Raw genomic sequence first — 23952 nt, forward strand, 5'->3', positions numbered from 1 at the left:
TTAAAATGAAGTTGCATAGACCATTTTAACAGACAACTCATCGTTATTACACCACACACGGTATTGCATACGTAGCTTTCCTCTATTTCTTCAGACTAAACAAGAACGGACCGCATTTAGGATAGAAAGATAGGTTGCATGCAGTTAGTACACAGTGTAGTTTTATACGTACAAGAGTAAAATCATGTTGCAACTGACATTACATGAAAAATGTCTCGCATATGTGCATAATCTGAATTGTGTTGCGTTATAAAGTGCCGGTTATGACTTTGTTAGCAATATCGATTGACCGTTTGAAGCTGCATAATAAATAATGCAGTTGAAGGATTCGCATCTCACTCGATCGCTGGCTGCCTGGGAAAATACCGAAAATATAAACCGACACTCGTCAAGGCCCCCTCGGTTTGGTTGGTTGACAAAGGGAGCACAAGTCCTGGCCGTATGCGTATTCCGGATCGGCACACGTTTTTGTAACGGAACCAGGAGGAATAGATGGCTATATTGGTGTGTGAACCAGTTCAGATCTGATCTGGTGGTGATCTGCCTCGTGCTGAGAAAATAGTCCGGTGAAAATTCTCTCAAGTCAAGTTCATGGGAAAATGAATGAGGGAAGAAAATGAATGAAATGGAAATGGCAATCTAAACTTACTACCAAAATTGGAATATTCAATATTTAATAAAATACACAAGTCTATTAGTCTATACCAATATTTCTAGAATACGCGTAGGGAATATTTTAAAATAATGCATAATTTCATAAATGCACACAAAACCGAAAGTGATTGAGGTTGCCTGCCACTTCTTCAGGAAACATGAGACGAAACATCCGTTATTAGATTTTCATTTTTTATACGCTTTATCCTTCACATGAAATGATAAACAAATATAAACACTGTCTAAGCGAGTCCTTAGAAAGGCATAAAATCCATACAAAAATGAGAGGAAGATGGAAGGATATAAACGGTACTTTCTCGTATCGGATCATCTACATTTTACAACGGGAGAAATTGAGACGTTATTCATTATACTGGAAGGACTTGAATCTGATAATGCAAGACAATTCCTTAGACGGAGAGAGAAGGTGACAGTTTTCTTGAGATGCGGTACACCATGGAAAGTTATGTATGCACCGTCTCGTCAGTCAGGGTCAATCTCTTTACCATTCTTGAACCCACAGAAGTAAACAATGCAAAGGCGTTGGTTACTAGGTTTCTTCGTTGCTGAAGGGGCCACAGGGTCGTCGAAAGAAGTGTCTGCCAATGCTCGTACATATACTTGGTAATAAGAAGGGCTCACTCGCCAGTCCGTTTGCTGGAGCCAGTCAACGAAGTACATAGTTAAATACGACGGCATGTATGTACCTTAAATCCATCTCACACAGTAATTTTGTTATCATCCTCCTTTTTGCATCATTTGAGTTGAGTAGTACTTGCACAGCTCATGCAATCATAAATGAATGATGAATATGTGCGTACCTACCGCGGAAAAGTATATTTAACCCGTGAAACCATATATGTATGCTTACATGGATATTAAAATACACCTGAACTGTAACCCTCTCTTATAAAAATTCCACAGTCCTCTCTCTCTCTCTCTCACCGAACTCACGCAGTCTGTCCGTTAGAAATAATATCAGAAATATGTGAGAGAGTGCTTATTATTCTCACTTATTGAGATAAATGGGAAAGAAGAATTTTCACACAGGAATTGGAATCCGAGGCATCATGAGAGTGTCGGTCGGGTGCAGCTCGATCGGATTCGATGAACAATGCAAATGCGAGGTGGCCGTTGGTTTGTTGGTTGTGGTAATTTTGTGTGTGAGCAAATCGGGAGGAGCAGCAGCAGCATATCCGCATCATCCGCATCCGTTTGTTTATTCCCATGAAATAATTTTCTCATCATTGGTTTTCATTATCACAATCCGAGTTTGGCCTGTGAAATGTGTTCCGAGGAGCGTTGTAACCAGAGCGGTGACGATGATACACTTTATCAAATCAACCAATAATATGCACTCACACTTACAATGGATTTTTGGCTGAGAAGCTCAAACATAATCTAATCACTTGTTGTTCACTCATATTTGTGTAATTCGTTCACACGGATGGAAATAAAGAAAATTAATAAACAAACATGTTTTATAATATGCTTCATAAAACCAATAATTATAAACATGGGTCCCACAATAAAAATAAGCTTAAGCAAGTCCATAGTTTTTCTAAGAAGATCTAACCATTTCTGATGCTCGTGTTAAAGTGGTTTTTAACCGCGATTGACATTGAGTCGGGAGGTCAACATGTCCAGCATCCACTAATCTTTTCAGGGCGCAATAAACTTAAAATCCAATAATTGTTAAACAAAATATGGCAGACGAAGGTGCATAGCAAAAAGAGTGCCACACACAGCGCAAAACAAATCTTCAGATTTATATGTACTTATTAGCCTGTTGCGGTGAAGGCTTTACGAAACATTGCACCATCTAAGGAATCAGGTTCATACTGTCCCACGACGTGCAATCCATTTTACCGTTCTAATACTCATCCGTGACAAACTGCCCAATGCTATAGAGCTACCAATTGGTTCTTTCCTTATTGCTCATACTTCACGATACCAACCGCGGAGAAAGTTTCAGAGTGACAACAAAGAGCATCGCTTGACATCAATGGGTGAGCAGAGGTGGCCAAAGCTAACCAAAATCAATAAACCATCATTATGGATTGGAGAGATTTACAACTTTTCTTCAAGATTGGTGGTCTTCTTCACAACCGCACCGGCGAGGTCCTTGAGTCTTCACTGTCCTACACACTACTGAATAACTTCTTGTGTGTTTTCTTACTATTGGTTTGTTGAATCTGAGGCAGGATGTTATTCTAGAGCAGTCGGATTTGGATTCATTCAGTCCATCAGGCAAAGGATGCTAAAGTTTGATGTATAATAATAACATTGGTTTTCATCGTGGCATAAAAAAAACTTGTCCTTTCATTCATTTATTTCACGCTTTAACTGTTTGGCAAGAGAGCTTGGAAACGCATGGAAAAATGAGAACTGCAACAACTCTCCCTTGCTTTACTTCTTAAGATTTGGATGAGTGAATTACAACCTTGTTTGATGTACAATTAGTCATTGAGGTTTAACTCAGTTAAAGAATTCAGTTGAAGCAAAACTCGCTGGAATGAGACGACGGCAATGGATGGACGGATGTAGGATTAGTGAAATAAAAGAGGTCTGCCATTGCTCAAGAAGACAGTTCATCAATGCGTTACATAGTTCCAACAGGTACGAGTACACGGGAAAGGAAATAGGATTTGAGGTCTAGAAATTAAAATTAGTCCTGGAGTCTTAAATTGGTATTAAAATTCTCAGGAGGTCGAAAAGACTGGGTTTGGCATTTTCTCATTCCTATAAATCGTGGGAGTGCCATTTGTCCGACAATGGTGCACGAAAAAGAATTATCTCATCTAGGGTGAGGTGACATAAATGGATAGCATATCCGTGGCATCGTTACTTACTTGGTTGCATACTCATACATACATACGCACACACCTAAAATGGAATAAAGTTCTTGTGAATTGCAACATTTAAATGATATGGACGACGTTCCAGATTCCATAATACTTTGAGACTCTGCTTGTCGGTCGTTTCTCACGACGAGTCCGTTTTTTTGCACCGATCAAACTACATACAAATCCATTGGTAAATATTGTTATCGGTGGATTTCTCTTGTAAATAAATGTGGGGCTGTTACTGATAAGTATCTTATTACTAATGCATGTCATCCAATACAAAGAGTTCAATTACTTGTATGCATTACAGCAACACTGCGTTTATATTTATATTTTTCCTGCAGTATGTGCATAATGTATATAACTTATGTATAAACTAACAGGTTATAGTTAAATATATGTGACAACTCACACACTCATGTCGTATGCATACGTGGTACAAGTGCTATCATTTTTTCGCAAAAGTGGCCTTATAAAAACCATTTAGTCATTTTGGTCAGATGGTCATTTACGAAGGACCTACACCCCTTACTCCTACACTCCTCCTTGAGAGCGGACGTGACAGAGAACAACTTTTTCTGCTCCTTGAAATCGGGGGAGTTTTTAATTGATTTTACAAATTTTGAATCATGTATATTTCTGATAGACCAGAGGTCGACGCCGACAAATTTTCGGCGGCGGCGGCGCCAGTTTTTGGTGATTTTTCGGCGGCGTCGGCGGCGCGGCGCGGCGTCGCAATGTTAAAGGTATAGGAAATTGAATTTTTCGGCGGCGGCGGCGCGTAAAATTCATCGGCGTATGGCGGCGCGGCGGCGTGAGATCGGCGGCGTCGACCTCTGTGATAGACTCTTTCATTTAAATACATTTTCACTAATTTCCTCGTATTTGTAACCCTTCAAGTACGAAATGTGCCTGGAATGTCATTAAATTCGTTATGATGAAGTGACGTCATTCGATGTACAGCTCTAAAATTTAACAATTCTCAAGTTTCAGCTTAGGAGTTCCTTAGCATTCTACTCAATGAATGAAACGGAGGGCAGAACAAGTGTCATCATTAAGTTACAACTACTTAAATAAATATTTGCAAAGTATTATTAATACATTCATCTCAAATGTCATTGTGTATGTACATGGTTGCTGCAGAACCGAGAATTCCAGATGCAGGAAGCGAAAAACAATTGTACAATACCCAATTTATTTCATTCATCAACCATTATGTCCACATGCGGCATGCTGTATAAAAATTTCTCGAACTCACATAAAATTTAGTTTGGGTTGTGATGTTGTTGCATAAAGCATTAAAAACATTATGTGTATATATTTATGTCTCACGGTCAATTTTCAGCAGTTTTTTATATTGCTTAAAATTTTACCGGCTAATCCTGCCGTTTTCTAATCAACTAACTAAAGATGTTCATAATACTGCCAATACTGGCTTTAACTTAATTCTAACTAATATGTATACTTAAAAATAATTTATAGTTTGGTAAATGAAAAACATGACGTATCGTCTCACAAAAATGATCATTGAAGTTATACGCCGGGGGCTGTCAGCCAAAACAGCGATCTTGTTATTTACATTTCTAAAATGAATACGTTGAAATACTTTTAACATAAGCACATAAAGTTATCATACAGACAGTGGCCATAAGTGTTGCATCAAATGTATCATTATCAGTCAGTACACACAACAGCCTGGAATTAGCAGTGTAGTGCATAATAAATCATATCTATTAAGAAATCAACAAACTCTTGCACCCGAAGCCCATATAAAATGGATGGAGAGGAGGAAATGCAGCCAAGATCTTCATGTAGCGAAAATTCTCCAGCTTGTCACCCGACGATGTCACAATCCCCAGCAGCAGCAGATGAAGAGGACGATGCGTTTCTGGAGGAACCCCCGGAAATGAGCATGGCCGAGACTCATCCGGACGCAAACATGCCTGGATTCGTCCCTGACGTAGCTGACAAATTTGTCAAAAAATATGTGTTCAGGTCCAAGTCCAAAACGACGCAAGGAGGATATGACACTGTCACCGTTGTGATTCAAGAGGTTTACTACTTACAAATTGAAATAGTCAAACTTTTGTACAATAACTGTGTACATCACGTATATTTTTTATGCAGAGAATGATGGACACTAAAGCTGGTCATGGTTTACGAGTTTGGGCTTGCGCCCCCATTTTGGCGTGGTACTTTAATTAAAAAATTTTGAAAAAATTTATAAAATAATTCTGGTATCATAATCAAAATCTCCGATTCGGATTATGAACTAGACATAAATAAGTAAAGATTAGTCATTCATACCTAATAATAAAAAATGCTGCTTGACAAAAATATAATTAAAATTTTGTCTTACTTGAGGAATTAATTTAATAATTTTCTGGGATGGAAAAAAGTGTGTGTGAGGGGAGGACTGAGGAGTAGAAGGTCGCTACTTGTCGGGCCCCGATTTCGATCTCCTTTGGATATGTTGTAGTACTACATGAGTGTAGAAAAAGTGAAGGAGGGTTAGACTCCATGAGCCCATTTACGCCCGCCACACCCCCTCAAAGGCGCCCAAACCCCCAGAGTTGCCGCACTAAAATCATCGCCAAAAATCGAGTTTTGGTCAGATTTTCAAGAAATTTACATTTTTGTGATCCCAGATAGTTGCTCTATCATATCCAATAGCAAACTCAATTTTTTTGAAATTTCGAATTTTTTCAATACATACCCTTGGTCAGAAAATCTTCGAAAATATTGAAAATTTCAAAAAAGTTGAGTTTGCTATTGGATATGATAGAGCAACTATCTGGGATCACAAAAATGTAAATTTCTTGAAAATCTGACCAAAACTCGATTTTTGGCGATGATTTTAGTGCGGCAACTCTGGGGGTTTGGGCGCCTTTGAGGGGGTGTGGCGGGCGTAAATGGGCTCATGGAGTCTAACCCTCCTTCACTTTTTCTACACTCATGTAGTACTACAACATATCCAAAGGAGATCGAAATCGGGGCCCGACAAGTAGTGACCTTCTACTCCTGAGCAGATGAAATGAAGATGATTTTTTGGAGTTGGCGGGTTGTGGTGGTGGTGCTCGGCTCGTTCCGGCAGGATTTAGTTGCTGTTTGGTAAAAAATACACACACAGGAAATCCGATGCGGATGTTGACATACAGCAAGCATCATTCTCCTCGAGACCACGGCACAGCGAGCTTGTAGCAAATCTTGAGCCGGTTTAAAAATCTTAGAAATTTTGAAAAAATGGCAAATTCAGATTCAGAGTGGGAAAGCGAATCAGAAGAGTGAGTAAAGTTAATGAACAATTAATTGGTTGTTATTTTAATTGGGGTTTTTATTTTTACAGTAGTGAGAGTTGCACATCAAGTTCCGAGTCGCCACCACCAACCAAAAAGCTTCGCTCCACGTCAACAACGAGCAGCAAAGCAGCGATTTCCGGAACGGATCAAGATGAAACGCCACCCCCAATTACAGTGGAATACAAGGGGTACACGAGAGCCGTGCCGTTCAAAGACTTTAGTCCTCGAGCAGGACACGTTCCTCTTTATGGACTCCCTTCAGACAAGAGAGGAAGAACTGCAAAAGCCGTGCTACTCGACTTGAAACGACGGTATTGGGAATAGAGCAAATTAATGTACCCCCTTAACTTACAGCAAATTAATGTTCATTTTTTCTAACATTAGTGTGTGCAAAAGAAATCCGCACATAATTCCCTCCGAAAATGAGGACGATTCCGGAACGGATACAGAAATTCAGTTTGAAGGGAAAAATATCCAATAAAATCCACCGGAAGAAAGTACTGCGGACATCGCGTATATAATTCTACTATTGATAAACAAGGTCGCACCAAAGCAGGACTACTTGAACGTCTAATGTCTCAGTAAGTTTTTACACATGACCCTGTTGCATAAATATTCTTCAACAACGATTTTTATATTTCCAGTAAAGCACAAAATAGTTTGGTAAAGAACCGAAAAGCTATACCGCCCAAACGTGGAGAAACGGTTAAAATTGTGGAAGGTACACATAAAGCAACACTTCGTATGGACACCGTAAAGACTCGCTCCGGTAAGCCTTTATTCCGGTTCGGAAATAGTAAACAAAGACACACCGAAGATGGGTGGAGAAAAGCCTTACAAAGATAGTAAGTCAATTTTTTCTATACTGGTGTATTACGTAAAATCATTAATTGATAAATTTTGCAAATATGTAGACATGTTCATAAATGAAATTAAGGGCCAAGGTTTTACTTAAATCCGTTTTGTTTGTAGTAAGAAAAGAAATGACCATTTGGTGGATTTGTATCGGGAATGGCGGAAGAATCCATCGTGGAAAATGTGACATTTCCAATTCTTAAAATGACTAAGTGAAAGTAAATTTAATTTGTGAATGACTATTTTTTTTATATCGCAGCCCATCGATTCTACAACATATAAATCCTTTCAAACTCAACCCCAAAGAGATCCACCGTAACTTATCGGAAGCTGTCAAAGACGTCAAATCAGTGGAAGCCATGGAGGAGCAGCTAAAACGAAGAAATAACTATTATGAGAGAACCCAGTCACATCGGCGTCGAAGGTACCTGTATCAGGTTGTGATCATTGACGAAGACCTCATTCCGGAAATCCCTCGCATCCGAGGCGGATTCTGTCCAGAACTGCTTGACTGGCTTCAGGAACACGAGGATGACCGCAGAGTCTCCGTTGGACTGTATACCGGTGTTAATTCGGAGTATGTTGTGTAATTAAATTGCCGAGTTTTATTTCTATATAAACCAATACCTGTTTTTAGTCGGGCCGAACCCAGTGCATATAATTGGAATAAACACATCAGGTCGTCCATAAGACATGAAATGCGTAAAGGAAGACGAGCGTTCGTGCTTCATGTTCACCAAGAACGAGGAAATAAGCACGCAACCAAAGCTGCAATCCGACTGCTGGAGGCCATCATAATTGTATGTGTACTCTTATTTTATTCAGCATCTGATTATCATAATAATTTTTAAAAATGCCTTTTTATATAGGCTTATATAATGTGGATCACCCCGCATCGTCCCGATTCGAAGACGTCCCAAACTGGAAAAATGAAATATCGAAGCGCAAATCGACACGCCGAGTTTGAGATTTTTTTCGATGCTCCCCGAAAAATTAAGCGTCACATCCATGCATTGGCCGCCACACGGTCAATACGCCCCTTTCATTTCGACGAAAACTGCACTGTTGATCACTCTCATCCTGACCAGCCGTATTCGGGAATGATACATCCGGATCGGAATGGAATTTGGGAAGTATTCATCGACAACTTGAATGAAGACAGTGGAGAGGAAGACCCGATTTATTCCGATTACTCAGGACCAGAAGACACCGATTCAGAAATGGCATCCGGATCGGAAAGTTTTTATGATTTAGATCTAGATGAAGACGAAGATGAAGAAGATGAATCATTGTCCCCGGAAGAGGAGACATTTTTGCGTGGTTTGCATTTCCAGAAAGTAAATTGTTTAGAGCCTAATTAACATTAATTGAGTTCAGATTCTGATTCCAACTTATAATTTTCAGCAACAGCGAGGTACAAACCAGTGCGGACTAAATGCAGTCAATAACTTTCTGCAAAATCCGTATAATTTTTACGATGATGAGACCATGCAAGATTTTGCCAACGAACTGCAGCACGCAGAAAATGATCTACTAAATACTGCCAATGTAAGCATTTACGTTAATATATTCAATTTAAATTACTACATTTACTCGTGTTTGACATGTACCCTGCAACAAGCCAATATGCATCCGCCAACGGAGACTATAATGTCGACGTCCTCGAGCGAGCCCTTGGTTATGCTGCTTATCGCGTCTCAAGACATGGGTCTGACTTTGCCCTTACCACTTCAGTTGGCTTCATATACAACGTTCATTATCACTGGATTGCTGTCCGCCGGATCGGGAACCAGTGGGTCAGATTTGACGGATTGAGTAGCCGACCGGAACTTGTATCCGAATCGGATGTAACGCATTTAGTCGATATGCATGGTGAGTATTTTGTGTGTATAAAGTTAAATAATAAACCTAACTAAATTTATTATGATTTCATCAGGTGACTCAATGATCGTGATCACGGAAGAAGAATAATGCAGAAAATAACTACTTGATTTTTACATTTATATACTTGGATTTAGTAATTTGTTAATGAACTTTTATCAATATTGTCTCAAATAAGACCAAATACGAAACTTTATACCATTAATTTTGTAAGTAAAATATTATTTGATTAATCATATCATAAATAACATTGACAAGTCGCGACCTCATCGACGCATGTGGCACATGGCACATCAAACAATTTCAAAAAATGGAAATTTAACTTGAAATTGTAATCATCTACGCAGTATAATCATAAAAAATCATTGATAAAGGAACAATTTAATTACTACAATAGGTACTTGTTTGAGCACAGAGAATTCTTGGTTGATAAAAGGGTACGAATTTTTATGCACATAATTTACTCGTTGAGAAGACTATTGAAGATGGAAATTTGTTTCACTTAAAGGTACTTGAATTAGGGGCTGGAACTTGTTTGCCAGGAATTATTGCGTCAAAATGTGGAGCAAAGGTGACGCTGTCCGATTCGTTGAAATATCCCCATTGCCTGGAACGATGTAGAACGATTGCAGAAATCAACGGGGTTTTGGACAAAGTAAAAATAATTGGGTTGACGTGGGGAATGTTTCTCAACAGTGTGACTAAGCTTCGGGATCAAGTAGATCTAATTATTGCTGCTGACTGTTTTTTCGACCCCGTGGTATTCGAAGATCTCATCTCTACTGTAGCATACATATTAGAAAATAATCCAAATGTAAGGGCATAACAATATATATGACTACATATAAGTAACCCGTATTATGCATGCAGTATTTCTATATTTTGTACGTGTGAATCATTAACTCAATTTATGTCCGTTGTTTATAGGCCAAATTTTTGTCAACTTACCAAGAAAGAAGCTCAGATTGGTCAATTGAAGTATTGTTACGCAAATGGGGATTAGAATGCAAACACGTGCCTTTGAAAGACCTTGTTACTAAATGCAGAACGGATCTCTTGAGTCTGATGCAAAATTACACTATACATTTGCTAGAAATAACTTTGAAAAAATAATATATTTTACTACGTATATATTATTGTATTTGTATTAGAATTTGTATAAATGGAAAGTATATTACATAATAATTAACATTGGTAAATCTCTGTCTTCATAACCCATTAAACATGTCGGTTAGATAATCAATTAATGAACATTCCAATCAATAACACTGTAAAAATGTCAGATAGTTAATTTACATAATTGATTTTACTCCACTTGAAACTGTCAAGTTTTAGATAGCAAGCAATTAACTATTGAGTTTCCAAAGTTGGGAAAAAATCCTTTCGCAATCACAATAAATGCATACATATAAACCAATTAAGACCACGGGACAAGACTATTTGCAGACTGACTTTCTACTTTCAATTGTCCTTTGGTTTTAATTGCAGTTTTATACTTCTACTGGAGTTATTTATATAATACTAATAAAATGGGGACGCCAATCCAATTCATTGTGGTATTATTGTGTTCTGTTTATACAATGTCCGATGGGTGTGACGAATTGTTCGAGGGTTTCGGGGTACATTTAGGAGCAATGGGTCATTTTTCACAATCGTTACCTTCAATGGTCCAACAAGTATTTGATAAGACATATAATGACCTTGAAATTCGGTAAGATTCAACCATATCTGTTATAAGTATGTAAACTAAAATAACTATATATATTATTTCTAAATACGTATGTACATACATATTATGTTGTACAACAGTTATTACAGAACCTCCTACGAGTCAAAATTTTCTCCCTCAAGAGACGTTTATGAAATAAAGTGTGAATCTCCTCCGAATACAATTTGTTCCTACATTGACATTCATCACGAAATTGCCAAATATCCAGATATCCACGTGATGGCATCCATTTGGAGCCCTCCTCTCTACATGAAAAATAATGAGCTGTCCACTCTTCTCGTTTCAGAGGAACTTAACTATTACTACTACATTAAAAACATTACAAATTTAATAAAGGACCAATTTAATATAACTATTGAACGCGTATCACCAGTAAATGAACCTGAAAATGTATTTGCTACCTGGGAACACACGTCCATGACGCCACAACAGTTGTGTCGAATGGTTCACGACTTTAATGATCCTCATATTTCTGTTTGTCCAGAAAATTCCTACTTCTGGATCAGTGAAGGTTGGTCATGAGTATAATGTTAGTGAGTTGTAAAATATTTAATTACTTATTTATGTACATGCCTTTGATGATACTTTACAGCGTATTCTAATACGACGGAAAATGCAACAGTAACGTGTTTGGAATCTTGCGAAATTTTTGGAACTCACGCCTACGCACTTCATCTCGGAGATGATGATGACAATCTACTTGCTTATTATGACCAGGTCAAGTACGCCAGAAAAGTCCCAAATGTTCCGATTTGGCAAACTGAAGTGAGCAGCACCTGGGGACGCTCCTCTGAGAGACAAATGGAAGAAGCACTTGACATGTCCGTCAACATAGCAAATTTTGTTGGACACACTTGCATTCAGCGATACTACTTGTGGTTGGCTTACACCCTCTACTCCTCTGGAGAGTCGTTAATGTGGGGACATGACGATGGCAGTCTCACTCTTCCTAAAAAGTACTTTGCCTATAAGCACTTTACCCACGCCGCTGCTGGGGGCACGAAACGAGTCACGAAATGTGCTCCGGATAACATACCCCAAGTTCAATGTCTTAAGTTTGGAGAGAACAATGCCGTGTTTGTCAACACCCTTGACTTTGTTGTTCACTGGGACAATATAATCTCATGCACGCCCGGTTCGTTCTGCTGCACTTCAGAAGCTAGCGACTGGACCTGCTCAAATACAAACAGCACAGAATTAAATCCACTGTCAATTTGCTCATGCATTGTGCAAAATAATTAATGTAAAATATATTTATATTTTATTATTGCCTTGCAAAGAACCAAAATAACATGAATTTATAAATACAATTATTAGCATCTTATCTGCTCTACAGATACTCCATACTAATCCTAAGTACTGCAATGGATATTATCACACCCATCATATTCCAGTTTAATCTGTTTGACGACGCATTTGCAGTAGTTAAAAATTCTGATACCGTTTTTGCAGTGCCATTAAACGCAGTGTTAGGAAGGGGCACTTGCATGATTTTTGAAAATAATGCCACCAAATCTACATTTTCTATTGGAACTGAAGACTTAAAAGATCGCTTAAAATTAGGCCCCCTTGCCATAAATATTGCGGTCATATTTTGATTATTATTGTCATAGCCATGCACTCCAGTGACGCCAGCATCGTTGAATCTCAAGTCTTCAAATCCATACCCAGGATCAGCCAGAAGAACGATATCAGCAATCCTACGGCTCTTGCCATACTTTAGATGGCCAAGATCGTTCTTTCTATAAACACTGAAATTTTTACCGATTGATGCGGTACGAAAAGCTTCATAAATCTGTGCCGTGTCATTTTTGTTTTTTGGTTTAATATGAAACACTGGACTATTTCCATTTCTAAAGTAGGTTTGAGGGTCAGCGAAACCGGTGGTGTTAATCATGTTTTCTTTGTGAACATTTTGCATGCCGTGATCGCTGAGAATAACCAAATTAATTTTTTCGTATATTCCAGACGCTTTTAATCTCTGGACCAGATGAGCTACGCGTTGATCCACTTTCTTGATTTCCGCTATGGTTTCAGGATCGTCCGTCCCTGAAGTGTGACCCCTAGAATCCGGCTCATTGTGATAGAGGAATACCATGTTAGCTGGTTTATCTGGATCGGTCATCCATGAAATCACTGTTTCCACCCTTTCTTCCCAAGGTACGGATCCATTATATTTCGGAATATAATAAGTTGGGAGTAATTGGGCTGGGCCATAACGCTGTGTTGACCCTGCCCACATGTAGCATCCGCTAAATCTTTTTTCGCCAGCCTGCTCGTTGCGTATCTTTAATAAAGAAAACGAAAAATGGGTCAGCGTACATGAACTTACGTAATTTAACTATCTATTTAATTTTATAAGTAGTAGTCAAGTGTGTACCCAAAATGGAATAACATCCGGACTGTAGTTCCAGAATGCAGGATCATCACTGAACCCACTAAGCTTCTTCCCATACATAGGATCGTACACGGTGTTATCAGTAATTCCATGAATGTCGGGATAGACACCTGTCGCAATGGATTGATGATTTGGAAACGTCTTGGTTGGAAATTGTGCTTTCATATAAGGTACAGAAACCCCCTCTTCTTGAATAACCCTCAGGGTGGGCATATCCGCCTTGGACATGTAGTCGTAACGAAATCCATCGAACGATACCGTTAACAAAACAGGGTGTTTGGACAAATGAGAACAAATTGCTTGTTGTGTGATACAAATTAATAGTACACTGCACAATAAATTTATCATGTTTTTTTCGGATCTGAGAGCAAGTCGGTAAAAATAAAGTTTTTGATGAAGTATTACAAATGGTTCAATTGTTACTGATGGAAAGTTTTTATACATAAAGTGAACGAGTTATGTACTGTGCGGGTGGAGCTAAAACCTACGGCCTCCTAAAGTATCTTGTGCTGAGACTAGGGTTTCTCGTAAGTTTTGCTCCATCCGCACAGTACATAACTCGTTCACTTTATGTATAGTTAGCCAATCCAATGAATTTTAATAACATGCAAGCACGATGAGATGGTTGTAATATGTGGTTTTTACATTTTTTTTATAACTTTTAACACTGCCGTGGAGGAAAATATCATGGAACTGTATGATGGAGGATTATGCACGAAGGTTGTACGACGACATGACAGTGACTGACAATGACAATGGGTTGCTAATTGTACGGCAATGCATGCAGTTCATGTCTCACTTCATCATCACCACTACCATCAATAATATCCACATACAGAAGGGTTTGGCACGTACGTGGATACGAATTTTACCTTGAATAACCCCAGAACGGTTTGTCGCAGCGGGTCAAAATTTTGAACAGACGAGAATGTTATCCTCAAATACGTGTGTGCAAAAATTCAACTCTCTACTTTCAAAAATGCCTCCCCCACAGCCCACAGAAGTTGAGACAGTCATTTTAACTTTTTCCAAACCCCGTCTAAAAAATTCGGTCTCCGCAGAAAAATTTTTGTTTTCAAGTATCCGACCCCAAATAAGTCCATTTGACTTATATCGGGGGATTGTATAGGTATTTCACTATTCGAAGTGATTTTTATCTCAAATCTAGCTTCAAAGTCGTTGGTATTATCTTGGGTCAACCTTGCCGTCTAGGAAGACGCTCCGTCATGATGAAAACTCACCTTAATTATTTTTTTACCGTGCAATTTATTAAAATGTTATTCTAAAAGTGGTTTCAATACACGGTCCACATAATACTTCGAAGATTCCTTCACTTTTTGGTGGACTTTGGTAAGTGGGAGGACACCACGACCCTACATTGCACCCATCACCATAAACTGTTTAAAAAAGTTCTCCTCACGCGGAAGCACCAACTTGCGTGAATTGTTTTCGGCATTTGTCGTGTAATAAGCTCTTCGAACCTAATTAGTAACTTGTGGAGAAATTAGTGCTTCGTCAAATGTCACCAATAACTCACTCTGATTCCTTGACAGAAAATTCAAATATTTTTTTTTGTAAACACGGGCATGAGTTTTTTCCTGTTTTTCGGTCAGCTGATGCATACGAGTTTTCCGACGACGTCGTTTCTTCAAAATCTAAATTTCTCTTTTCACTCAACGCTTAGACACCCCAACCTTACGGAAAATTTCCCTTTGGGTCGGTGGAGTGTCTTTTGAGGCCAAGAGGTCACTTTTCCTAAGCACGGCCGGAATTAACACTTTTTTTGCCTTCTTAGAGGGGGTGGTGGTTGCCCTTAGCTCAAAATTTCTCGCTTTTCACCTATATTTTTCAATACCAGATTGATTCTAGATTTCGAAAATGTTATCCCTTCACTTTTAAGATGTTCTGTTATTAGGCTAGACGAGTACTTAAGTTTGCAACGAGTTTTTATGACTGCCTCACCTTCTGGGGACTGTGGGGGAGGCATTTTGGAAAGTAGAGAGTTGAATTTTTGCACACACGTATTTGAGGATAACATTCTCGTCTGTTCAAAATTTTGACCCGCTGCGACAAACCGTTCTGGGGTTATTCAAGGTCAAATTCGTATCCACGTACGTGCCAAACCCTGTATAACATTAATTCTAAGAACTTTTGTATTTAAGGACGTGACATAAACTCTCTAGTTCTGCTAACATGCAGGAAAAATTTGATATTCACCTCAGCTTTTATTTTTAGTTATGAAAACTGACTCGCTGTAGCCCGAACTATAAATTATATTTGTGTCATTCTTAATTTATAAAATCATCAGGGACCCTGACCAATATCTTAGAAAAGTGGCATCTTTACAATTTCCATACTTACCCTGGAACACTTGAACTTTTATGACTGGTTTTTAAAGGTGTCACCCTTTCCTCTTGCAAAAATATTTAAATTTGCTTCATATTCGTAAATATGATATACAAGGTAGCAGTTAAGAGCAGAACAAGGGACAATGCAACACTTTTAAATACCTTGATGTCAAATTTCAGTTTTATTAAATACGACAATTTATAAAATTTGATACTGTTAATCACTGGACCCATCATCACGATCATGTCCACCTTCAAACTCATCCAAAGTCTTGTGAAGATATGCATTACTACTCTGATCAAAATAGATCCGCTAGAGTATCCCGGACAGACTGACAAGGCGGGTACATAAGCCCTGACCTGGCTAAAGAGCACATGAAAAGTATTCTGAGCTTATGAAGAGTGCACGTATGTACATATGCACACTCGAGACTCGATTATACCATGTCGATGCAGACAGTCGAATTCTTAATCCGGATGAATATTTTTTTGTGGAGTGCTAGCAAAAGGCCACAATGGTATATTAGTAACAGATGGAAAATATCTCCCAAGATTTATTACATTAATGTACAAGGAGTAAATCCACTACATACATAAATATATTCAATTATTAAGTAGATAAGCTTGCTGCTGTTGAGGAAGTTGTTGTCGAGCGACCGCTGGGGCGATCGCTGCACCAAAAAAACCGATGAGCTCCCTGGCGATGGCCTCCCTCCCGGCGTGTGCTGGGTTCGATACCACAGCCATAAGCAGGATGGCGTCCGTTATCTCCAAAGACTGCACTACCCTCAACATGTGGATGTACAGCCTCTCCTTGTCCGCAGGGCTCATCTCACTCAAAATTTGTCCCAGAGGTTTGTACGATTTGCACAGGGCTGATCCTGCAAGTCCACCCACTGTTCCTCCTGAAACAATATATAATCATAATTAAATCAGTATCAGTGCACAAATTAAGACATCGGCAGTATACACGCCTAATGAAATGATTGCTTAATTAATTTGCACACAAACCGATTGCAACACCGACTGGACCAAGTAAAACTCCACACACAAAGGCACTCGCTCCTGCTACCGCTGCCCCCTTCAAGGACTCGGTTACACAGACATCCAAATTTTCTTGATTGGCTATCACATGACAAGCACTTATCACTTCGTGTACCTCGATGGGCATTTTTGCTGCGATTGAGATTTGAGATTCCAAAAATGAGCACTTTTGTAATAACTTACAGCTATGTTAATAGAAAGCGATTAATTAATTAATACAATTTGAAGTGTGGTGCGCTTAGGAAGTTTATTTTTCTCACAATCCCACCAAAATTTCAACGAAAGTAAATATTGCAAAAAATGTATTGCAAAAACAACGTTTGTGTTTAGATTCTTTAGATGGATGGATGATGTAAAAGATTCACACGTAATTTTATCCATACAAAACTGAACCCGCTCTCAGCTTATACGCTGGACTTTGCGAAATTGCATGAAAAATGAGACGTTGCGTTTTGCTTATGTACACATGTACATATGGTAAATGTACATAAACAATTTACATGTAATTTTGCGTATGTACATAAGCAATATGTACATACGCAAAACGCACAAGTCTAATTTGTGATTCATGAAAACCTTACAAAATGAGGTACATCTACAATCGTTCCAGAATAAAAAATCTCACTGGGATTTCTATATTTGCAAAATAAATTCTCATATCTCCTTAAACATCTAGAATATGAATTTGGTCAAATAGATAACAAAATTATTAAATAGGTTGTCGGCTTCCAGGATTGTACCTATAGTACTATATACAATTCTGGAAGCGTGTACAGACACATATTACACATTATCTTTTATATTTTAAACGACTTCAAAGAGCTATAGATTGACATTGGATGTGAATCAATTGCACTAGTAGATGAGATGAGATGAAACGAGCTTATGCTTTGTGGGGAAGAAAAGTATGAGTGAGATTTGACGGGTGCATTGATATGGTGGTCGCGTAGTACAAAGGAGTACGTCTGGGGCTATACCGGGAAATGTTTCCTTCGATGGAGACCAGGGTCACCAAATTTTTGCACTATACCGTTATTTCTCATTCCTACAGCTTGAGGGCTGCATTCAATGTTTTGGGACGCACAAAAATCTAACGCATAATGATAATATATACCTAATGATAATGTGAAAATAAACAAGCAAAGAAAGCTTCTAAATAAATAAAAATAATTTTCACTTGCTCAATAAATCTGTAGCATAGTCAATAGAGTAATTTTTCTGCTGAAGTACTTTCTCCCAACAATAGCCATGTTTCCATGTGCAAGGCCCCTGTCCTTTGGTTTTCTTTCCCGATGTGCTGAAAAATACAAACAAAATCATGCCCATGCCAGTTACACACATATGTACTTATGTACATCTGCCTTTATTGACGCTTATTGATCTATATTTCGAGTTAAAGTTTGTGACTTTATTATCAACTTTATTTCGTACTTATTATCATCCTTTATTGCTGGCTGATAATGATGAATTAGTCTGACGATGATAACATTGTCAAGCTACATACTTACATAATGCGATTAATAGATTAGCGACAATTAATTTATGAACAAATGATCCCACTAAGTTATTGTTTAATATATCATAACAAATATCTGTAATCGACACATGTCATACAAGTTTTAGTTCATTGTAACATTCTTTTCACCAATTTTGATAAGCTGCACGTATACAATTCAATGCGGGTAGTGCAAGTCTTACTGTATTGGGTGTCGTCTTGTGACCAGAAGCTATCTCGTCATTGGAACTTGTGACAACACGTCAAAATGGAGAAACTGTTCAAAACCATAATTTTTATTTCATTTTTTGGCACGTTACTGGCTGCCCCATCATCAGTCCCAAACTTGTCGAAACATCCCGTAGTCCTCATAGTCTCATTTGACGGGTTCCGCTCCGACTATCTGACCAAGACCCCCACACCTCATCTCACCGCGCTTATGGAGGAGGGGGTTTCCGTTCCTTACATGAGCGCCCAGTTTCCCACCAAGACGTTCCCAAATCATCACTCAATGGCGACTGGTCTTTATCCTGACGTTCATGGAATCACAGATAATACGGTGTTTGATCCCCTGCATAACAAGAGGCTCAGCGGGTTCAATGATGACCCAGAGTTCTGGAATTACCATCCAGACGTCCTTCCCTTTTGGGTAGGCAATCTTAATTACGATAATCTTGATAGAATAGAATAGATTAAATAATAGTATCTTCATTTATATGTATGTGTAGTTGCGGAACGAACAAGCAGGAGATGGCAGAATATCAGGGTGTTATCTGTGGTCCGGGTCTTCTCAAGGATATGGGCCCGATGGAAAATTGGTATATACATACATTTTTCACTGAAATTATCTCTTCAAATGAGTTAAAATCTTTCCTAGTTCCCCACCTATTATTTACCGACTTATGACGAAAGCATTCCTTGGGAAACTCGCGTAGAAGAGGTCATTGGCTGGATAACACACCCATCAAAACCGGCAAATATTGTTTATCTTTATCACAATGAGCCAGGTGCGCTTCAAATGTGACATTTTTAGTTGGTTTAAAATAACTTTTTAAAGCTAGGATCAACTATTTATGTAGATTCGCATGGTCACTCATATGGGACAGATGACGAGGAGACTCTAGCAGAAATTAGACGATCTGACGACCGAGCTGGTCACTTGATTCAAGCTTTGAAGGATGCAAATATTTATGACAGGATCAATCTTATATTTGTAAGCGATCATGGAATGCAGTCTGTTCATCAGACAAATATTATAAACACGACCCTTATGGCGGATACATCTTTATACGCAAATCATGGGGGCACGCCAGTTTACCACATTTTGCCGAATAATTCTGCCGACCTGGAGGACTTGTATAATACCTTCAAACGTGAATCGGAGGGGAAGAACTTTACCGTTTATAAGAAGGAAGAGATGCTGGGGACATACAATTATGGAACGAATAGAAGAATTATGGACATTCTACTACTAGCAGAACCAGGATATGGGTTTGAAGACATGTGGAGATTCAGTGCTGATGGCATCGCTGGCGTGCACGGTTACGACAATCGATCGCCCAACATGCGAGCGTTGTTTATTGGGAGGGGACCGAATTTTAAAAAAAGCTACAAATTAACCGCACCAATCAGTAACTTGGACCTCGTTCCACTATTTTCACGACTCATGGGAGTACAAGAACCTCCCAATAACGGGTCCATTGATATCATTGGAGGAATCCTGGATACTTCCTCTTCAGGTGTTATTATTACATCCGGTACATTCCAGTTCTTGTTTGGTTTAACGTTCCTAGTTTATCAATCAATCTAGTTTTACATCTTTACATCGATCCCATTTATTGCTTAAATCATTTATTGTACTAATTCACAATTCAAACAATCCTCCGTAAACCGTAATAAGCTGCAGTCTACGCCTAACCACACATTCTTTTCTGAACAGACCGTTTAGACGTTTTCTTTTTACATTTGACAACATAACTTATGTAAAATTTACATATTAAAAAAATATCATATGGCATTGTATGTTGTTCATTTCAACAAAAATATAAAATTGGTTACTCTACAAATCCTCAAATTATCTTTAGCCATATATGAGTTGCATAAACTCCTTGGTTGGGCTGTCTATCGAGGGGGCGAAGCGTTTGGGGTGATTATTAACCGGTCTGGTGCTGGGAAAGAATTCTGTGAAAAAGTCAGTTGGGAGGGGGAAGAACATCTTGCAGCGTGGTGTCAACATTTGGACTAGCAAAGCTTGGCAGACCTTCGCCACCTGTGTTACCACCGGAAAATCCAGCCCCTGACCCACTTCTCAGTTCATCAATGTGAGTGACCACAACCCTGTTCACGGCCATGTTGGGCACTTCTGAGACCCATTCTTCCAAGGTGATCGGTCCCGGGACATCGTCAAAGCGGGGATCGAGTGGGTTAATGTTGTTGTTGGAATAAATCGGACGATCAAATCGATAGCCTGACAATGGATAATCAAACAAATTGCACATGTGCAAAATGGTTATAAATTATTTATGGAAATCAAATTCTGGCCCACTTACCCATGGGTCTTGCGTCTGGATAACGTTCGCCCACAATTCCGCAATAAATTGGAGCTGAGCGACACACAGATCCTCGCCCACTTTGTGGAACTGCATCCAATCTGGCGTCAGTGGCCATTACGAACAAGTCAAAGGCCATGCCTGTGGGCGTACCCTTTGGGATTAACAAGTGGTGGGGCCAGCCACAACCTACAAGTTTGTAACAATTGTTGTAGCTTTTTGTGGTCTGTCATTTCATAAGAATAATCAATGAGCAAAATCTATACCACAATCTGGAGTCTGATTGGCTACGTCAGTTTGTAGTTCCCTACGAATCAAAAGATAAATATTATGCTACCCAAAAATATTTAATGACATGTATATGTAAATACCGGTAACTTTGGGGAAAATCAATGGTTAGCAAGGAGTCGGCCGAGTTCCGAACCACTTTGTTCATTCCAGGGTTCACTAAGAAAATGGAAAAGTTTCGCCATTTTTAATCTAATCTAGTAATTTACTTCACACCAATTACAGTGACTCACGTGCAACAGTAAATTTGTCTAAAATAAAGAATCTCCGTCTCTGTTCTTCCAAAACGTAACGCCGACCCTTCTCATCAAATCTGGGGGCGAGATAAATTCGGAACGTTGCACGTCGAGCACGTTGACTATCCTGTAAAATATTTTGCAAAAAAATCGTGTTAAGGTCTGTTTTTATAATTACGGTTCTATATGTTCTATATACACATCTTTAATGAAAGAATGAACCGTACCACAGTGAATTGATACTGGAAATCGAGATGAATCGATGATCCAAATGTCGTATGCTGTAATTTATATAAAAAAATTCAAATTAAATTAAATTTCTAGTCGATCCCGGATTTACCACCACAATATTCATACCAAGTTAAAATGGGCCCTTGAACAGCAGTTCTATTAAAATCGAGACCTCGAGACAAATCAAATTGTCTTTCACTCCAAAATGTTTCTAAACTGTTTGCAGGTAGGCCAGGTGCAACCACTTTGACATTGAGAACCTCAACGCCGTCAAATACCAAAGGCCAATCTCCCTGAAGAACATTTAATTCATTCATTAATTACATAATTGAGCACGCACGTCATTAAAACTGAAGTCTAAATTACCCCTGAGAGTTGATAAGGCGGAAGTGTTCACTTGTGGGCTTCAAAGATATCGTCCATAAATGTGTGATAAGGGTAAAAGATAACATCTCGCATGGCCTAAGGAAAAGATTTTTGGATTTTACTTTTATAATCATTAAATGGTATCATAATTTGGTGAATATAGTAGTTAATACCGTAGCAGTATCACCCATCACGCCTGGCGGAAGTCCAAGTTCCTGAACTGGGTCCAACACTAAAGAGATTAAAACGTGACCCGTGTTATGGACTCCGTAGTAGCCGTAATATTCCGGATTTAACGAGTAGGCTAAAACAAATAAAAATAAGAAATTATAATTGTCACTGATGACAATCTGCATTCATGTAAAGTTTTCATACCCGATGCTTCTATAACGTCTCCGAGCAAGTCGATCCCTTGAACATTATCAATTGGCACCTGTCCTTGGAAAGCCTAAAGATAAATACGTTTTAAGAACTATGTTTTTTATTATAGGACAAGGAAGCATACGCTCAACAATGTTCGAAGTGCAATTGATTCCAAAATTCGCCCAAGATTGATTGTCCTGTTATCCACAGAAACGAAGAACGGAGCGTCAGGGATTGCGTTGGACATGGTGTCCTGTATTGGAACATTTGGTGGTCGTGGAGTCCAGTTTCTTCCAGAGTTTGTATCCGTTAAGTGGGAGTTGTAGGGCTCCCTTAGAATGGTACCCCTTTGCAAATTCAGGGGTAGCACTGGTGGAAGACCATGTGCTAACCTTTCAGCATGATAACGAGCAAGGAAACTAAGTAAGTAGTTTGGTTATTTTAATAATTTTTCCATGTAATTCATTTTAGAAGTAGAAAAGTATTTAAATAATGATAAAAAACTTTCTAGACCAAAAATATTTTGATATTGTTTTGTTTCCATGGCTCCCTCACTCTCCAATAGAGTTATATTGCTGCGGACAGCAAATATATGGTAAAATTTTCGCTAAATTCTGTCAAATTTGACTTAAATTTGTTAAAATTTTCACCCAATTCGCTCTAATTTACTGTATTACTTAACGTTCAGAATTCAACTGTTATATTCATTTTTTACAATATATCTTCCTGATCAAGGAAGATGAAGTCCGTCCTACAAATTATATTTCAAAATTTTTAAATTTAGCGAGTATGGGAAATTAAGGGTTTTTATAAATTACTTACACCATGGAAAGCGATGCATCCATGATTGCTTGGCTCAGGCTTAAAATTAGAAAAGATTGTGAGACTTGGAAAGAGAATTGCAGGTGGTAGTTAAACCATACAAACGCGACAGATAATCGCCTTGACGATTTGAATTATAAATTGTGTAAATTGGTGGGTACGAAAGTGTACATTAAGGTTAGAGAAATGACGGATACCAAATTATTTGCATTTACATATACTACTTTATTTGAATATAATACCACCAAGATGGACATCGACTTAATTGTGGGCGTGTGTTGTCAATAAATTGTGGGATCCAAAGTTTCATACCACAAATGCTACCAACAAAATTAAATGGTCGCCAAATGAAATGTATAAATGTGAAATATAGGCCCCATTTTAAACATTTTGTGAAGCCAATTTTATTGCGTAGTGAACACGATACAACCTTCACGGTTTTGCGGTATAAAGACGGGAAAAAGCTGCGAATTTTAAAGAAATTGTGATACATTTGACATTACTTAGTCTTCGTAGAATTTATGAAAAAAATTGCAGCAGCAATAAAC

At 38.5% G+C, this 23952-nt stretch overlaps 7 protein-coding genes and 2 long non-coding RNA genes across 16 annotated transcripts; 3 read left to right on the plus strand and 6 right to left on the minus strand.

The window, feature by feature from the left end:
* The first annotated feature begins 5480 nt into the window (after positions 1 to 5480).
* LOC110845958 lies at positions 5481 to 9740 on the plus strand. 5 transcript variants are annotated; one of them, XM_035849260.1, is made up of 12 exons: positions 5537 to 5553; positions 5628 to 5692; positions 6530 to 6784; positions 6847 to 7110; positions 7184 to 7380; positions 7444 to 7644; positions 7772 to 7837; positions 7914 to 8231; positions 8292 to 8454; positions 8524 to 8991; positions 9059 to 9526; positions 9591 to 9740. In XM_035849260.1, the coding sequence occupies exons 5-11, from the start codon at positions 7373 to 7375 to the stop codon at positions 9467 to 9469; spliced, it is 1635 nt and encodes a 544-aa protein (XP_035705153.1). In that variant the 5' UTR covers positions 5537 to 5553; positions 5628 to 5692; positions 6530 to 6784; positions 6847 to 7110; positions 7184 to 7372; the 3' UTR covers positions 9470 to 9526; positions 9591 to 9740. The 5 variants fall into 5 exon arrangements, with proteins under 5 accessions (XP_035705156.1, XP_035705153.1, XP_035705154.1 ...); XM_035849263.1 differs by lacking the exon at positions 6530 to 6784 and having other exon boundaries at positions 5481 to 5553; XM_035849261.1 differs by lacking the exon at positions 5537 to 5553 and having other exon boundaries at positions 6555 to 6784.
* LOC118434851 lies at positions 5677 to 6565 on the minus strand. 2 transcript variants are annotated; one of them, XR_004834300.1, is made up of 3 exons: positions 6513 to 6565; positions 5860 to 5916; positions 5677 to 5772 (listed from the first exon to the last, which is right to left on the minus strand). It is a non-coding gene; the product is annotated as an uncharacterized LOC118434851 (long non-coding RNA). The 2 variants fall into 2 exon arrangements; XR_004834299.1 differs by lacking the exon at positions 6513 to 6565 and having other exon boundaries at positions 5860 to 6035.
* Positions 9741 to 10822: 1082 nt separating the features above from the next.
* Positions 10823 to 11763, minus strand: LOC118434850. Its single transcript, XR_004834298.1, has 2 exons — positions 11666 to 11763; positions 10823 to 11569 (listed from the first exon to the last, which is right to left on the minus strand). It is a non-coding gene; the product is annotated as an uncharacterized LOC118434850 (long non-coding RNA).
* LOC110845961 lies at positions 11029 to 12574 on the plus strand. Its single transcript, XM_022092523.2, has 3 exons — positions 11029 to 11246; positions 11345 to 11775; positions 11857 to 12574. The coding sequence occupies exons 1-3, from the start codon at positions 11065 to 11067 to the stop codon at positions 12504 to 12506; spliced, it is 1263 nt and encodes a 420-aa protein (XP_021948215.1). The 5' UTR covers positions 11029 to 11064; the 3' UTR covers positions 12507 to 12574.
* LOC110845960 (bis(5'-adenosyl)-triphosphatase ENPP4) lies at positions 12509 to 14401 on the minus strand. Of its 3 annotated transcripts, none has more exons than XM_035849264.1 (3): positions 14230 to 14401; positions 13645 to 14084; positions 12509 to 13551 (listed from the first exon to the last, which is right to left on the minus strand). In XM_035849264.1, the coding sequence occupies exons 2-3, from the start codon at positions 14008 to 14010 to the stop codon at positions 12595 to 12597; spliced, it is 1323 nt and encodes a 440-aa protein (XP_035705157.1). In that variant the 5' UTR covers positions 14011 to 14084; positions 14230 to 14401; the 3' UTR covers positions 12509 to 12594. The 3 variants fall into 3 exon arrangements, with proteins under 3 accessions (XP_035705157.1, XP_035705158.1, XP_021948214.2); XM_035849265.1 differs by having other exon boundaries at positions 14268 to 14400; XM_022092522.2 differs by having other exon boundaries at positions 13645 to 14401.
* A 2130-nt stretch (positions 14402 to 16531) lies between these two features.
* LOC110847296 (protein C19orf12 homolog) lies at positions 16532 to 17451 on the minus strand. The gene is made up of 2 exons (XM_022094217.2): positions 17022 to 17451; positions 16532 to 16915 (listed from the first exon to the last, which is right to left on the minus strand). The coding sequence occupies exons 1-2, from the start codon at positions 17179 to 17181 to the stop codon at positions 16614 to 16616; spliced, it is 462 nt and encodes a 153-aa protein (XP_021949909.1). The 5' UTR covers positions 17182 to 17451; the 3' UTR covers positions 16532 to 16613.
* A 1206-nt stretch (positions 17452 to 18657) lies between these two features.
* LOC110846134 (ectonucleotide pyrophosphatase/phosphodiesterase family member 5) lies at positions 18658 to 20566 on the plus strand. The gene is made up of 4 exons (XM_022092770.2): positions 18658 to 19198; positions 19278 to 19367; positions 19427 to 19556; positions 19629 to 20566. The coding sequence occupies exons 1-4, from the start codon at positions 18818 to 18820 to the stop codon at positions 20357 to 20359; spliced, it is 1332 nt and encodes a 443-aa protein (XP_021948462.1). The 5' UTR covers positions 18658 to 18817; the 3' UTR covers positions 20360 to 20566.
* Positions 20567 to 21344: 778 nt separating this feature from the next.
* Positions 21345 to 22198, minus strand: LOC118434795 (hemocyanin D chain-like). Its single transcript, XM_035849060.1, has 5 exons — positions 22194 to 22198; positions 22099 to 22146; positions 21620 to 21825; positions 21470 to 21545; positions 21345 to 21405 (listed from the first exon to the last, which is right to left on the minus strand). The coding sequence occupies exons 1-5, from the start codon at positions 22196 to 22198 to the stop codon at positions 21345 to 21347; spliced, it is 396 nt and encodes a 131-aa protein (XP_035704953.1).
* LOC110846789 (hemocyanin B chain) lies at positions 21639 to 23427 on the minus strand. The gene is made up of 8 exons (XM_035849061.1): positions 23405 to 23427; positions 23298 to 23333; positions 22725 to 23001; positions 22611 to 22667; positions 22393 to 22569; positions 21980 to 22315; positions 21850 to 21903; positions 21639 to 21749 (listed from the first exon to the last, which is right to left on the minus strand). The coding sequence occupies exons 1-6, from the start codon at positions 23425 to 23427 to the stop codon at positions 22247 to 22249; spliced, it is 639 nt and encodes a 212-aa protein (XP_035704954.1). The 3' UTR covers positions 21639 to 21749; positions 21850 to 21903; positions 21980 to 22246.
* Positions 23428 to 23952: the final 525 nt, after the last annotated feature.

The sequence above is a fragment of the Folsomia candida genome, unplaced genomic scaffold, assembly GCF_002217175.1.
Source record: "Folsomia candida strain VU population unplaced genomic scaffold, ASM221717v1 Fcan01_Sc003, whole genome shotgun sequence".
Lineage (NCBI taxonomy): Eukaryota > Metazoa > Arthropoda > Collembola > Entomobryomorpha > Isotomidae > Folsomia > Folsomia candida.

Bases quoted from the DNA above. Each gene is read 5' to 3' on its own strand.
- LOC118434795 (XM_035849060.1), bottom strand. The intron at 21,826-22,098 runs GTGGTTGCACCT...CTTTCATTAAAG, and splicing joins TTGAGGTTCTCAATGTCAAA to ATGTGTATATAGAACATATA. The intron at 21,406-21,469 runs GTATTTACATAT...TTTGATTCGTAG, and splicing joins GATTTTCCCCAAAGTTACCG to GGAACTACAAACTGACGTAG.
- LOC110845961 (XM_022092523.2), top strand. From the start codon at position 11,065: ATGGGGACGCCAATCCAATTCATTGTGGTATTATTGTGTTCTGTTTAT. The intron at 11,247-11,344 runs GTAAGATTCAAC...GTTGTACAACAG, and splicing joins TATAATGACCTTGAAATTCG to TTATTACAGAACCTCCTACG. The intron at 11,776-11,856 runs GTTGGTCATGAG...GATACTTTACAG, and splicing joins CTACTTCTGGATCAGTGAAG to CGTATTCTAATACGACGGAA.
- LOC110847296 (XM_022094217.2), bottom strand. From the start codon at position 17,181: ATGCCCATCGAGGTACACGAAGTGATAAGTGCTTGTCATGTGATAGCC. The intron at 16,916-17,021 runs GTTTGTGTGCAA...ATATTGTTTCAG, and splicing joins TCCAGTCGGTGTTGCAATCG to GAGGAACAGTGGGTGGACTT.
- LOC110846134 (XM_022092770.2), top strand. From the start codon at position 18,818: ATGGAGAAACTGTTCAAAACCATAATTTTTATTTCATTTTTTGGCACG. The intron at 19,199-19,277 runs GTAGGCAATCTT...ATGTATGTGTAG, and splicing joins CAGACGTCCTTCCCTTTTGG to TTGCGGAACGAACAAGCAGG. The intron at 19,557-19,628 runs GTGCGCTTCAAA...CTATTTATGTAG, and splicing joins TCTTTATCACAATGAGCCAG to ATTCGCATGGTCACTCATAT.
- LOC110845960 (XM_022092522.2), bottom strand. From the start codon at position 14,106: ATGTATAAAAACTTTCCATCAGTAACAATTGAACCATTTGTAATACTT. The intron at 13,552-13,644 runs GTACACACTTGA...TCTTTATTAAAG, and splicing joins CGGATGTTATTCCATTTTGG to ATACGCAACGAGCAGGCTGG.
- LOC110845958 (XM_035849263.1), top strand. The intron at 7,838-7,913 runs GTGACATTTCCA...TTTATATCGCAG, and splicing joins AAGAATCCATCGTGGAAAAT to CCCATCGATTCTACAACATA. The intron at 8,992-9,058 runs GTAAATTGTTTA...TATAATTTTCAG, and splicing joins GTGGTTTGCATTTCCAGAAA to CAACAGCGAGGTACAAACCA.
- LOC110846789 (XM_035849061.1), bottom strand. From the start codon at position 23,427: ATGGATGCATCGCTTTCCATGGT. The intron at 23,334-23,404 runs GTAAGTAATTTA...TATAATTTGTAG, and splicing joins GATGCATCGCTTTCCATGGT to GACGGACTTCATCTTCCTTG. The intron at 22,570-22,610 runs GTTATAGAAGCA...ACATGAATGCAG, and splicing joins GGATCGACTTGCTCGGAGAC to ATTGTCATCAGTGACAATTA.